Below are 14488 nucleotides of genomic sequence, written 5' to 3' on the forward strand. Positions count from 1 at the left end.
TGTATTGAGTATCTGCTTTTGGTTTGGAACAGATTTGTGGATCTGTCACGGATCCTCCTGCAGTATAACAGGCAGATACTTTATTTGGCAGGGGATCCCTGGCAGATTTGAAAATTTAAAAAAGGATTTGAAAACAAGAAGTGTCAGTGTTTTGGAAAAGGGTTGGCTCTGAAAAGAGCCTTTGTGTTTATGGTATGAAGATGATAATTACACTTAGAACAGGATGCAATCTTTTAAGTTGTTGAGGAACACACTGTTGCCTGAGTCTGTCAAATGGCCTTCATCTTTTCGATATATTTCTTCCATATCAAAGTTTAAGTTATCATGATACAGAGCCCATGTTGTGGTCTTGGAAAAATGCAGACGCAGCTTTATTGACATGTTTCCTGGATTTGTCTATGTGTGGACAAAATTCAGTTGAAAACTGACATTTCGATCTTGGCAAATGTTGAAGAACACCAAGGCTGTGTGTGGGAAAAGTGACAGTAATTTACCAAAGGTATCCTTCATTAGGATTTCCAGTCCTATTTCAGTAATTGTGCCCAGGTCATTGCCACCACAGTGCACAATCATCAGGTCTGGATGTTGGCAATTCACAATGCTTTCAACCAAAGATAGTAACTGATGCATCCTTAACCCTCTCTGGCCAACCCAAGTAATGTCTACATTAGGGAAACCGAGGTCCCTGTTAATGCCATTCTTTCTTGGGTGTGTTTTGACAGCCTCACATCATAGACTGTTTTATTCACTTCATCAAATGATGATGATGGGCTGTTTCTGCCAGATGTTTGTGTACAATTGTTATCTGTATTAAAATGCTCTGGTTTGTTGGTGAAGGAACTTTTTTCAACTCTGTCTTATGAAAATGTGTTTCATTGCTTTGTTACAAACTGCTCATACAAGTTTTATGAAATAGCATTAATTTAATGAAGTAATCTTTTGATTGCACAAATTGCAAAGGCATTGACGATGTAACTATTTGATGTTCTTTATTCTATTGATATTTTAATATTCTATTGTGTTTTAATGAACTATGTTAATGTACTATATGTGAATTTTAAGGATTTTCTGAATCCGAAATAAACTTTTTGATGATGATTATGTCATTATGAAGGGTGGCCATTATTGGTACTTTTCTACTGAGAGTGGAGGAGGATTGCCATATTTCTGACTTGAAATTTGCAGTGGAAAGCAGATGTTAAGAGATATGAAAATAAAAGTAGGACAACAGCAAATACATTTTACGTGCATGTTAATTAGGTTTTACTATAAAAAGTATATTTAATAAACTATGTGTAAATAAGCTGAAAGAAAATGTGTAGCATGCAGACACTCCGTTGAAGGCAAAATAGAAGGGAAGTTAGATGAGAATATTAAGTAAAAATATAGTGAAAAGCAAAGGAGGAAGAGCAATTAGTATACTGAAAATATAGTTATTTTACTAAGCCAGTATGTATGAATGTGTTTGAAATTAGATGTGGGTGCTTTTTATAGTATGCAGTTTAATAGTATAATTTGTACCCACTCAGATAGTCAGACAGGCACTTACACACCCAGTTACACCCCTATGAAAGCACTTACATACCCACCAGTCATACACAGACAGCCACTGACACACTTAGTCACACACCCATAAAACCATTGCACACCCATTTATCACCTGTCCATCCACTTACATACTCATTCACACACCTATGCAGGCATTGTCACGCCCACTCACACAACTACACAGCCATTTATGTACCGAGCACTCAGACAGTCAGTTACACACGTGCATACAAACCCATACAAACCCATACACCCATGTATTCACCCGATACCCCACCCACATACCTATTTACAAAACCATACAGCCACTCACACACCCAGTCAGATAGCAACAGAGGCACTTACACATCCACTCATACACCCACACAGCACTTATGTATCCACTAACAGAGTCCCTAGCACACACACCCAAACACCAGCTAACACAGCCAGTGACACACCCATAGAGGCTCTGATACACTCACTCATATATTCACTTAAAGACTCACACACCCAGTCATCCACCTGCACAGCCACTCATATACCCATTTATACACCCATCCTCAGACACTTACACAGCCTCTTACACACTGACATAACCTCTTATGTAGCTACTCACTTGCTTATAGTATGTAATCTAATAGTATGTAATATAAAGTTAAATGTATTGTATATTTGCTTTTCAGATATCTACTTGTGTTTAAAGAGGACTAGAAGATGGAACGGTGATGTGAACAATTGAACAATTATGCTTGTTGAGAGAGTCCATAAAATGGCCAACCGATGACATTTTTAGTGTTACTGACATATGGCATTTACTACAATGAGTGACCATGTCTTCCAGTTTTGGTAGAGCAGTGGGATAGCAAACATCTGGTAAAGATGTAAGTGTCCCACTTTGGTCCAGTTGCTGATGATGACACACCACCTTCTCTCTCTCTCCTATCATCTTGTGATATGTCCTTTTATGTATGGTTTTCAGATGTTTCCAAACAGCGGCTATGCCATGTGAATACTTCTTTACTATAACTCTTTAAGGCTTCTTGCATTGGACAACTTTTGGGAAGAACTTTCTTTTCTCCTGAAGGGATGGAGAAATATTTTCAAAAGTCAGAGAAATGCTTTGGAGGTGGTAAAACGTCTTCTTCATCATCCTGCTCTTACACCTCTCATCTATCATCAGCAGACTTTGGAGAGGGTACTTCGAGTCCCAGGCAACCAAGCAGCAGGAGGCACCAATGATTTTTCGATGGGAAAGGGGTGGCTATACCCCTCACAGCCTATAAAGCACTGCGTGCTCTCCTGCTGTGCTGGATGTCCACAGGCAATGCCCAGGCAAAGCCTGGGCCAAGGGCAGGCCCATCTTGCGCCAGTAACACCAGTAGGAGGCTTGGCTGGGACACTCCTTCAACATCTGAAAGGCCAGAAGGTACACACGAGATACATTGCATATTTTCATATTAACACTGGGACCTGCCCTGGAACCCTGCACATTGTCTGTTGCCTGCTGCCTGTTGCCTGGAGGGGGTCAGAGCAGAATATCAATCTCTCGCTCTCCATGGCAGGCAAATAATTGCCTTTCTAGTGGACATTTGATATTTGTTTGTGGAAGTACTATGTGCTCCATTAGACCTTGCTAGCTTGCAGGGGGAGGAGTAGGACATTAGTGTACAAAGTGCTTGGATGCTCCCCTGCTATGTGTGTTATTGCTTCACTGTGGTTGGGCTGGGCCACCCCCTTTCTCCTTTTTCTGGGTTTTGCAATTATTTCTTAGCATCAGAATGTGTGGTGGGCAGAGCAACTCCCAAGTCACCCCAAAATTAATGTGGTTTAGGGATTGGGTCCTTATATTTTCCTGGGTGTTTGTGTTTACCGGGGAAAGTGGAGTTATTATAGTAAAGCCCTGCTGAAATAAAGTTGGAATTAACTGAAAGTTCCCTTTTAAATCTCGCTCACCAAACAACGCAGAAGTACAGGGAAGTAAAGGCCACATAAAAGTAATAGTGTGCTGAAGTAATGGTGGGGAAGTAAAGGTTATGTTGAAGTAATGGAGTGGGGTCAGGTGGAACTAATGGCCAGGTGAACTAAATGATACATGCTAATGGTAGGTGAAGTAATGTGTGTGGAATATCGACACACTTCCTTTAGTACGGCCGTCGCCCGCATTCTGCTCTGGTGCAATGCACCTCAGCTTTGGGTGCAAAAAGAGAGAAGAAGAATGGTGCAAGCTGTCAGAGGGGCACATGTGAGAGGCAAACACACACACTGACACACATGCCCACAGACCAGCAGAGAGAGACCAGCAGTTGTGTGTCAAAAAATTTAACGCCGGCTAACGCCATTCCAAAGCACCATTGCGGGCGCCTTATTTATGGAATGACGTTAGCCGGCGGAGCTGCCTGGTGTGCGTAAAAAAAATGACTTACACCAGGCAGCGCCGGCGTAGGGGAAAATGGAGCTTGGGCGCCAAAAAATGGGGCAAGTCAGGCTGAGGCAAAATTTTCGCCTCAACCCGATTAGCGCCATTTTTTTTTACTCCCAACCCCCATTGAAATGACTCCTGTCTTAGCAAAGACAGGAGTCATGCCCCCTTGCCCAATGGCCATGCCCAGGGGACTTATGTCCCCTGGGCATGGTCATTGGGCTTAGTGGCATGTAGGGGGGCACAAATCAGGCCCCCCTATGCCACCCAAAAAAAAAAAAAAAAAATACTTACCTGAACGTACCTTAAGTTCCCTGGGATGGGTCCCTCCATCCTTGGGCGTCCTCCTGGGGTGGGCAATGGTGGCAGGGGGTGTCCCTGGGGGCATGGGAGGGCACCTCTGGGCTCCTTCCGAGCCCACAGGTCCCTTAACGCCTGCCCTAACCAGGCGTTAAAAAATGACGCTAAAGCGGCTGGACGTCATTTTTTTTTACCTGCCCACTCCCGGGCGTCATTTTTGCCCGGGAGTGTAAATACGGCGCACATGCCTCGGAGTTATTTTTTAGACGGGAACGCCTACCTTGCATATCATTAACGCAAGGAAGGTGTCCATGCAAAAAATGACGCAAACTCCAAGATCTTTGGCGCTAGATGGGTCTAACGCCAAAGTATAAATAAGGAGTTAGTTTTGCGTCGGATTTGCGTAAAAAAAAACGACGCAAATCCGGCGCAAACAGAGTATAAATATGCCCCATAATGACTCGGTGCCTAGAGAAATTCTCTACTATTTGCTCTATAAGTACTTCTATTGATCCATAAATAATCTTGAATATACAGTATATAGGTATACAGGGTCAACAAATGCTCATAGCTACAGAGCAGTGCTCTTCAAACTGTGGGGGGCAAATATCCACCGAGGTACCGGCAAGTGAATGCTTTTGGAGTGAAAGTGTGTGACAAAAAGGGACACCACAACATTCCCTGCCACCTCGCACGTTTGAAAACCAAAACGCATTTTGCAGCTATACTTGGCACAACATGCTATTTAAAGGAACAGCTAAATATCCAGACAATACAAACATAATTTTGGCTGTAAAACATAACTAAGAACAACCATTTTTGGTAACGTTTCACGTACGGTTGACCCACTTAAACGTCCCGCACAAAGCCCGCTGGAAGTTTGTACTTTCCTTGCATAAGTTTTAATGTTGCCTACTAGATTTACTTAAAATAAATAAAAAAGAATAACGTTTTTAGACTTTCCTTTTAGGATAGTCAAGCCCTCTTTTTGATCTGGCTTAAAATTCTTGTCTCCCTTTTACTCATGTTTTTTTACTGCATATGCTTATTGTGATATATTGAGAGGCCCTATTGAGTATCAGATTTTGTCTATAATCAATAGGAAGATGCCCTCAAGGCCTCCTAAAATGGTTTAGCTTGCTTGCAATACGTTAACATTTTATACATGTGATAATATATTAACAACTAACTCTGTCATGATGTGTGACAGTGAGAGTCAGAGAAACCAAGCTGTACTGGGAGAAAGAGGAAAGGAGACAGACACAAACAAGCTAATTCAAAGCGCCACGGCCGCCGTGACCATGAGCGCGAAGAAGAGACACAAAAGGAAAAAGAAGTTCACTTGCAGTCAAACATATCGACATTGTGCAATTATCCATGTAACAGAGTTGGTGTCCAAGGCGGTAACAAAACTGCCCCAAGGAGGGACAAACGTACCAATGATGACAAAGAATCGTTGAAAGGCAAGCCCATGAATGAGTGATAGTGATGGACGTGTGGTGGGTGTGGTTTAAAAGCCCACAGATAGATCACAACTCATCAGAGTGCTTGCACGCTCAACCTAAAAAGGACATCACGCAAGCTTCTGGTATTCGTTCATGTGAGGTTTTTAGCTGCAAAACGAGTCCCTGAGACCAATATGGATGCAGAGGTGTATTTTGCGTTTGAAATCAGAGCTAAAGGTTTACAGATAACGTACTTTCACTTAATATTACCAATATCTCACGTAATTATGCAAAACAAACAATGTACATTGTTCACAGCCCTACTAATTACAACACTTCACTCCAATTGTTTTGGGCCACATACATTTGCAATGGCACACAACCTATAACTGTATTTTTAGTTAATATATGCACATATCAATAATTCTTTCTTTGCCATCTGTGTTTGGGGGCCAGCAGATGAAAATAAGAACTTATAATATATTACACCACAAAAGCCTGGAAAAGCAAAGCATAGCACAGAATTGCACGTACCTTCCCTTGCGCACACTCTGTCCCATCCAGCGGAGGCCCTTTCTTGGTCTTGCAAAAGTACGGGTTATCTGGATGACTGCACCAAAGTTGCTTGCAGGGATCAAAGGTCCTAAACTGTGGAAAACACATGAATTTAGTTATCAGTGCCATGATGATGTGGATATATTCTGTCCTCCTCTATTTCAGATTCACAACCTATTTTTTCTGGCAAGGTGATGAGGACATGGGACACTAGTCCCAATATTTGCATAGTTTGCCCTTTTCTGCTGTAGTTATGTTCTCATTCTTCTGTTGGTCTGCTTTCTGGATTATTGTATATGCTTGTGTGCCTACATGGAAACCCTCCAACTTACAACTATGAGTAACTTGACAAATTAGTGTATTTACCGCATATTCTGGACATATAAACGTTTCAGGATGCCCAAAAGGTTGTTAATGAGTGTGTCATAATTGAACTTGGCTCGTATGTTCCCCCACTAACGCCATCATGGATACTTTTAGCTTTCTGAACCAATGTCCACTTTGGAACAGATTTACTACAGCGACAACACATAATGCTAATAGAGATTTACAAAGCCATGCAAGAGGCGATTTGCGCCACTTTGAGTGGCTTCCTAAAGAAATGTAATGTGAAGGTTTTGTAAACTTGGGATTCCGAGAAATCTCTACGCCTACCAGAGTATGCTGCAACGAGGAGAAAAGTCTTTTTACTCCTCGTTATTTCTTTGCACACAAGAAAGAAGAAAATGCCTCAAGGGATTGCTTTTGTGCAAGAAGATATCCCTTGCTGCACAAAAAGAATTCCCCCTGTAACACAAGCAACTTTGCATTGTGGTGCCTGGGTGCCTGCATTGGAGTTAGGCTGCCGGAAGTGTGCCACCCCTATGAGATAGCAGAGCATTGTTATATCTTAGTAGATATGGCATATTTCTGTTGTCTCCCTTTCATAAAACACAGCGCAGGAAGCTGCCTTCCTGCACTGTGTTGCGGGAAAGGTTAATACATCGGGCCCATATTCGCCGTCCAATAAACACTGGCATTACACACGCAAATGTTCATATACCACTCTTCCAGGAGCAAAAAAGATGGTTTTTATTTCCCCTCTAAAAATGTGTGGGAAAAGCTTTATGAAGCAATGCCTGACGGTGGAAAGACTGACAGGGTTTTATTAGAAGAGCCGCCTCGAAAGTGAGAAAACTATAGAGTGATATGAACATATTTTTAGTTCAATAAATGGTTATTTGGAAAGGTGTGTACGTTTTCTGGGAAGGCAACTCAGATTCCAGTTGCAAAAAATGACAAATTGCATCTAATGAGAAATCAGAACAGAACTGGTCCCCTGCATCAGCCAATTCTCAAAGCGCTCTACACATCGCAAAATGATTCAACTCTTACATTTAGATCCTCAAACACTTTTGGAGGCAGATTCAAACAGTAAAAAGCTATTGAATCAATCATTTTACAAACTCGACTCTCCTGTGTCTAAACAGGCAATACTCACCGCAGTGCACATCTTGTACCCTACTCCGAAGTCAAAGCGACACTGCTCATCCATGGAGTAGTTGATTCCTGGGAGCTCAGGCAGCTTTGGCCAATTATGTTTGAAGGGATCATCCAGAAGACAGTCGTAAGAACTGCAGCGACAACAGGATTGTAGATAGATCAGAAGACTCAGATGAACAATACAATACAACAGTGTACATTTTGTATTGCGAGATGGGTAGAAAAAGGTAATTTCACTTTCAAGGTAAACTACAACCATCCCAATGCTTCAAAGGAAAGAATTGTACACACTGCTCTGCAATACCTCTCAATTCACTTCATTTGGAGGATGTCATGGTCTTTGGACTCATCTCCACTCTCCAATTAATCAAACTGCCACCCACATAAATGAATGAGATCACTACCCCTGAAAACCTGCTCACCCTCTAAAATATTTATATCCATGTTGGTTTCAAATGTATTACCCTCCAAAACCACAGCATGTAGCCCTAAGTCACGACTCAGGTGGTTGAGAGGTACAGCTGTGCCGCAAACTCCAGAAATGGTCCACCCAGTGCAGCAGCTGTTAAATAACCAGGGGTGTAGATACCAATGGTGCAGTACTTTAAATTATATTGGGGCCCAGGGATATAAGGAGCACGCGGATCTCCAATTATAGCTATCTTACTAACTAGCTAGAGGATTGGGGTAGGTATTTTTCTTCCTAGAGATAGGGCTCAAGGCTCTGTTACTACACCACTGTAAATAATTGGCCAGGGTAAAAACAAAAACACACAGAAGCTACACAACCTGTCCCTTTGATTAGCCCTCTGGTGGCATACTGACTGTGCACCACCTCATGGAGCACAATCAGTGTGCTGCCTGACAGCTTCTTCGCCACTACATCCAGGTGTGAAATACAGCATGGAAGTTATGTTACATTGTTATGTTAAACATATTTGTACAGCATACTATCACAAGCAAGGTTATGCTGGTGTTGAGCAGGTGTGTGGGTCTAGCCTTGCCTATGGTAGGTTGGTTAATTGAAAAGCCAGGTCTTTGGCTTCTTAAGAAATTCAAGAAGAGTGAAGGAGGCTCTGATGTGGAGTGGGAGGTCATTCCATGCTCTAGGAGCAATGTAAGAGAACACCGATTCTCATGATCTGGTTCTGTGTATCTGTGGGATGTGTGCGAGTAGGAGTCTTGCGGAGCAGAGGTGTCTGGGTGGCTGGTGGAAGGAGATGTGAATGTTAAGGTAGGTGGGGCCTGAGTTGTGAAGTGCCTTAAATGTCTGTTTGAGGAGTTTGACTTGAGCATGTCTGGTGGTGGCAGACTTAAAGTGACAGTTTATTCATCCGCCATAATGGAGAGTTGAGTTACAACATTGATGGGATACAATTGAGGGTCAAAGCTGCTGTATGTGGAGTTGATTACGTTACATAAGAATTCCGAGAGCTTGTTGTTGGACTACAAGCGGCTGGAATTTTGCTTGTGCAACACACATATTTGATTTGAATGTCTTCATTCCTTCATGAAAGGCAGCGCAGTGGAAGTAAATTCTTATTTCCTGCACACTATGACAGTGCAAGTAGCAGAACGATTTTCTTTTTTAAAAACAAAGTCGGGCATAAGAGAAGCTCTCTCACCATGTCCCAAGTTTTTTTTTTATCATTGTGATGGGCTGCTTGCAGAGCGTGTAGACATCACAGTGATGAAAGTGAAACCAGATGGTGTAATTAAGTGCCAACTGGTTTCTCTTTGAATGATGTTCAGAGTCATAACTCTCCCTTCCAACCCCCTGGAGTTCTGATCTGTGTATAAGAGGTAAGTGGATCCATGCTGGAGGATAGCATTAGGGCCACAAGTCTGAAGCAGCGATTTACTCAATTCCAGTGGTGGCACGTCCTTTAGGGCCACACCCCCCCACCTTTTGCCCCCCATGAAGAGTGTCTGTCGGGCTGAACATGAAGAGTGTCTGTCAGGCTGAACAAAACTCCACTTGGCAAGTGTACCCACTTACCAGGCCTAACCATTCCCTTTTCCAACATGTAAGACATCTCTAAGGTAGGCCCTAGGTAGCCCAATGGGCAGGGTGCAGTGTATGGTTCAGGTAGGACATTTACTAATGTGTATTATATGTCCTGACAGTGAAATACTGCCAAATTCGTTTTTCACTGTTGCAAGGCCTATCTCTCTCATAGGTTAACCTTGGGACTGCCTTTAAACATGATTAAAGCATAGATTACCTTTGGGAGCATATAGACATGTGGAGTTTGGGATCTCTGAACTAACAATTTAAAAATACATATTTTAGTAAAGTTGGTTTTAAGATTGTGTGATTGAAAATGTCACTTTTAGAAAGTGAGCATTTTGTTGCTCACACCATTCTGTGTCTCTGCCTGTTTGTGGATAATCTGTCTGGGTTAGTTTGACAGTTGGGCTGTTTGCACCTCTCTCTAGACAGTGACACAAATGGGGCTGGGGGTAGCCTGCATATCCTGATGAGACATCTGGGCTAGGAGGGAGGGGAGGAGAGGTCATTCACAACTGAAAGGGCTGTGCCTGCCCTCACACAATGCAGACTCCAACCTCCTGGTGTGTGTCTGAGGCCTTGCCTGGGCAAGGCAGGATTTCACAAACAAGTGAGACTTTCCTTTGAAGTAAGCCTACTTCAAAGGCCAAAATGGGTATAAGAAGAGCACCCAAAACCACAGACTTTAGACACTAGGGGGAGACACTCTACCTCACAGACACTTCCTGGAGAAGAGAACCTGCACCAGAACCTGCATCCTGCCAAGAAGACCTGCCTGGCTGCCCAAAGGACTCACCTGACTGCTTTCTGTGAAGGACTGCTGCTTTGCTGTTGCCCTGCTGCCTTGCTGCTCTCTGGCTGTGGTGAGAAGTGCTCTCCAAGGGCTTGAATAGAGCTTGCCTTCTGTTCCCTGAAGTCTCAGGCTCAAAAAAGGCTTCATCTCTACAAGAAGCACTCCATGTGCGGTGAAAATCTATGCACACCCTGCCAGAAACGACGCACAGCCTGCATCATGGTGAAAAATTCACTGCATGCTGAACCGGAACGACGCAGCCCATCTTCGCAACGAGAAGCTCGACGCAGCACCAGCGTAGCGACTGGAAATTCAATGCATGGCCGACTGGATCAACCCACAGCCGAGCCGGAATGACGCAGCCCGACTTCCAGAGAGGAATCGATGCAGCGCCTGCCATCCAGTAGAAATTTCCACGCAACACCCACTGGATCGACGCAGCCCTTGTGACTTTGTCCTGTCAGCGCAGGAAATCCACGCACCGTCCCCAAGGCGTCCGAAAACCCTGTAACCCAACGAGGATCCATGACTGAGCATTGAAAATCGATGCACAGTCGTCCCTGCATGAAAACTAAATGACGCATCATCATGTGCAGCCCAAGGAATCGACGCACACCCCCTTTGTTTCCACGATTCTCCTCCTCTGTGGTTCTTTGCGGAGATTTTGCACGCAAATCAGGTACTTTGTGCTTGAAAGAGACATTTATTGCTTTTAAAAGACTAAAGACACTTTATATCACTTTTACAGTGATATCTCAAAATATACTTATTGCATTTTAATCGTTTTGACCTGCATTGTATCAGATAAATATGATATGTTTTTCTAAACACTGTGTGGTGTATTTTTGTGGTGCTATACTGTGTTATTGCATGATTTATTGCACAATTACTTTACACATTGCCTTCTAAGTTAAGCCTGACTGCTCAGTGCCAAGCTACCAGAGGGTGGGCACAGGATAATTTGGATTGTGTGTGACTTACCCTGACTAGAGTGAGGTTCCTTGCTTGGACAGGGGGTAACCTGACTGCCAACCAAAGACCCCAATTCTAACAACTATGAATCATGAATAAGAGGGGGCAGCCCCTTTCATATCACCCATCCGCCCACAAATTTGCAATTCAGAAAGGATCACAAAGTTACGTTGCGAGCAAGAAAGGCTTTTCCGACTTGCAAAATCATTTAATAAATTTTAGAACACTCTTCTGCGGGTGCACATCCTGTGATTTTGCAACACAAAAGAGGTTTTATTTTACATCAAGCCCTTGTGTGAACATAGTAGTACATGCTGCTTTTGGCTGATGGGTGAGGCATAATATCCCAGGGAATGAGGGTTGGTCACTAATAATACACAAGGGAGTTCAGTGGACCAAAATTCATAAAATTGAATCTGTCAGCAGCAGAAATTTGAAAAACAGTAAAATTGCTCCTTGAATAATACTTTTTGTTTACCTTTGACTTTCTACCTGAGCTCTACCCTTCTACGTAAAAATCACTATTGTAAAATCACATGTGCTACTGTTATGCACAGGGTACATGATTTAGTAAGCTCTGACGGATGAAAGATTGAAGTACCTCCACTTGTATTTGGCATTGTCACAGGATATGGATCTCACTCAGCATTGAACACAACTCGCTAACTTGGCCAAGTTTTGGTCGCCAGGAAGACACATATAAAGTGCATGAAATGACTGAAGTCAGTTTGCTTTTCTATTTCGTCAGCAGCACAGTTTTTTTTTTCTTAGCCAGAATTCAGTCTGCAAGTGAATTTTTAAAGAAAGAGAAACATTTTCACTGTGAAACAATTCGGAGTACTGTTTCACCCAAGCTTATAGATGAATAGCACATATATCAAATACCAAGGGGCATATTTACAATAAAGTGGAGCAGGGCAGCACAGTAAGTGACCTTGCTGCGTTGCGCCACATGGAAAGGGCAGAAATGCACTGTATTTAAAAAATACGGCTCATTTCTGTCCTTTGCGCTGGTGCCCTTTTGGCTGCCTAGTGCCAATGCAGGCACCCCTGTGCCATAGTACAATGGTGACTGCGTTACATACAAGATTGCTTTTTTGTGCAGGAAGGGACACTTTCCTTCACAAAAACAATCCATGGAGGCATTTTCCTCTTTCAATGTGTGCTGCGGTATGCAGCAAACATGGAAAGAGGAAACAACGAGGAGAAATGGGGAAATTTCTCCTCCTTATGTGCTTTGAGACATTTCCAGGTTTACAGAGCCCTGTAAATCTGGGAATACGTCAAAACTCACTGCAACAGCCATGGAATGATGCCTGATGCAGAGTAAGGCAACACAGGGACATGTGCTGCGTTGCTTTAGTCCTTATCTACAAGGCCACAAAAAGCCACACAAAGTGGCTTTGCGTGGCTTATTAAATATTGGTCCGCACTCTGCGCTGCCGGAGCGTCAAAAGAAGTGATGCTCGAGTGGTGCATGGGGCTTGTAAGTATGCCTACATATCACTTCTTTATTTGTTGAGACAGCTAACTTATTCAGCAACTCCAAGATGTACAAATAGGCAGCTTGTCCTTAAAAAGACTAAAGAAGACTTATGTTGGCATTAATAATACATACTTCCCTTTTCAGTCATTTTGAGGGGCTTACCAGGGGAACACCTTGGAGTTCTCCTGGTAAAGTCCGTCTTTGTCGAGTTGTCCTTTGTTACCCTCTTTTGATTAGCCAAATATCAGGCGAATATCAGTTAATAAAAACACATAGGTGTCCATGCAAGCCATGCAGGTGAGAAACACAGAAATACAGCTCTGTCCAATATATTCACTACAGCAAAATTTGATGAGAAAAGAAACAGCAATTGCACAGATATCCTTTTAGAGATAATTAATGGAGACTGACATACTGTATGAATCGGTTCAGCTCCTGCTTGCTGCATCTGGACCAGTGGTAGCGGTGGAACGCAGCTTGCACCAAAGGAGCCATTATGCTGCCCATGCTGGTCTCATCAGCACACCGGTTGCCCTGGCCATCGTGTTCCATACCTAACCTGTTAAAAGAGTCAGTGAGTTGGGTTCCCAAAAATGGGCTGAGAAAACCATATCGACCAATCAGATTGAGATCAAGGTATAGTGCATCATGTACCATGGCACTAACAATCACAGAGTAGGCGTTCAATGGTAGATATGTTAAATCATCTGGGGCCCGAGCAGCCTTACAGGGTATTAACGAAGGGCATTCAAAAAGATTAGCTGTCCTTATAATAGGTACAGAGTATTGGGCGATTATGGCATATGGTGCCTCTGAAAAAGCATAGGTGATACTTTATAGCCAAAACAAATACTTACCTTGGACAAAACATTCCATTCTCCCTGGCCTTGAATATTTCGGACCCAAATTACAATGCCCCTTTTCGTTATTATTGGAACAATACATTAAAAATGCATTTGTTTCCCATTGCAATTCTAGAATATTGAAGGAAGAATAAAGCAGATCGAGCTAACCCTGATTTAATGCTTTTGAACCATACTCTCTCCCCACTTCAACAGTATGACCTAAACTGTAATTGAACTGATCCTAAATGTGCCCCTCTTTTTAGCATCACAAGACCTACTAAGAGTAGCTGTCCCTGGATTACCCACTCTCACTCTGATTCCTATGTTTGATCGCATACTCAGACAGTGGTCCATAAATGTCTGCTGCGTTTCAAGTACATTTGAACCTATAGAAAGGTCTCTGTTACTTCTATTGACACTCATTCTTAATAACTGCAAATTCTCTCCTGGGCTCTCTTTCTGGAATCATGGAAAATATTTTTGGACATGTACATTCCAGTTCTTGGTTCTCAGTTCTTTCAACTGTGAAGCGCTGTTGCTTTTTAGGGTTTGGTATGCCATGAAAACAAATAAATGAATAGTCATTAGGTGTCCAGTGCTGCTGATAGGTACCACTATATCATGTTGCCTCCCATATTGTGTCTTTAACC

General features: G+C 42.8%; 1 protein-coding gene across 1 annotated transcript in view; it reads right to left on the bottom strand.

Annotated features, from left to right (window-relative positions):
- ADAMTS14 (ADAM metallopeptidase with thrombospondin type 1 motif 14) overlaps positions 1-14488 on the bottom strand; it is a 654816-nt gene that overhangs the window by 243969 nt on the left and 396359 nt on the right. The window contains exons 8-10 of the mRNA XM_069240367.1: positions 13409-13552; positions 7730-7862; positions 6229-6342 (exon numbers count right to left, since the gene is read on the bottom strand). Coding sequence (XP_069096468.1) covers positions 6229-6342; positions 7730-7862; positions 13409-13552 — 391 coding nt within the window. The remainder of the gene's footprint in view (positions 1-6228; positions 6343-7729; positions 7863-13408; positions 13553-14488) is intronic.

Source organism: Pleurodeles waltl, chromosome 6, assembly GCF_031143425.1.
Source record: "Pleurodeles waltl isolate 20211129_DDA chromosome 6, aPleWal1.hap1.20221129, whole genome shotgun sequence".
Taxonomy (NCBI): domain Eukaryota; kingdom Metazoa; phylum Chordata; class Amphibia; order Caudata; family Salamandridae; genus Pleurodeles; species Pleurodeles waltl.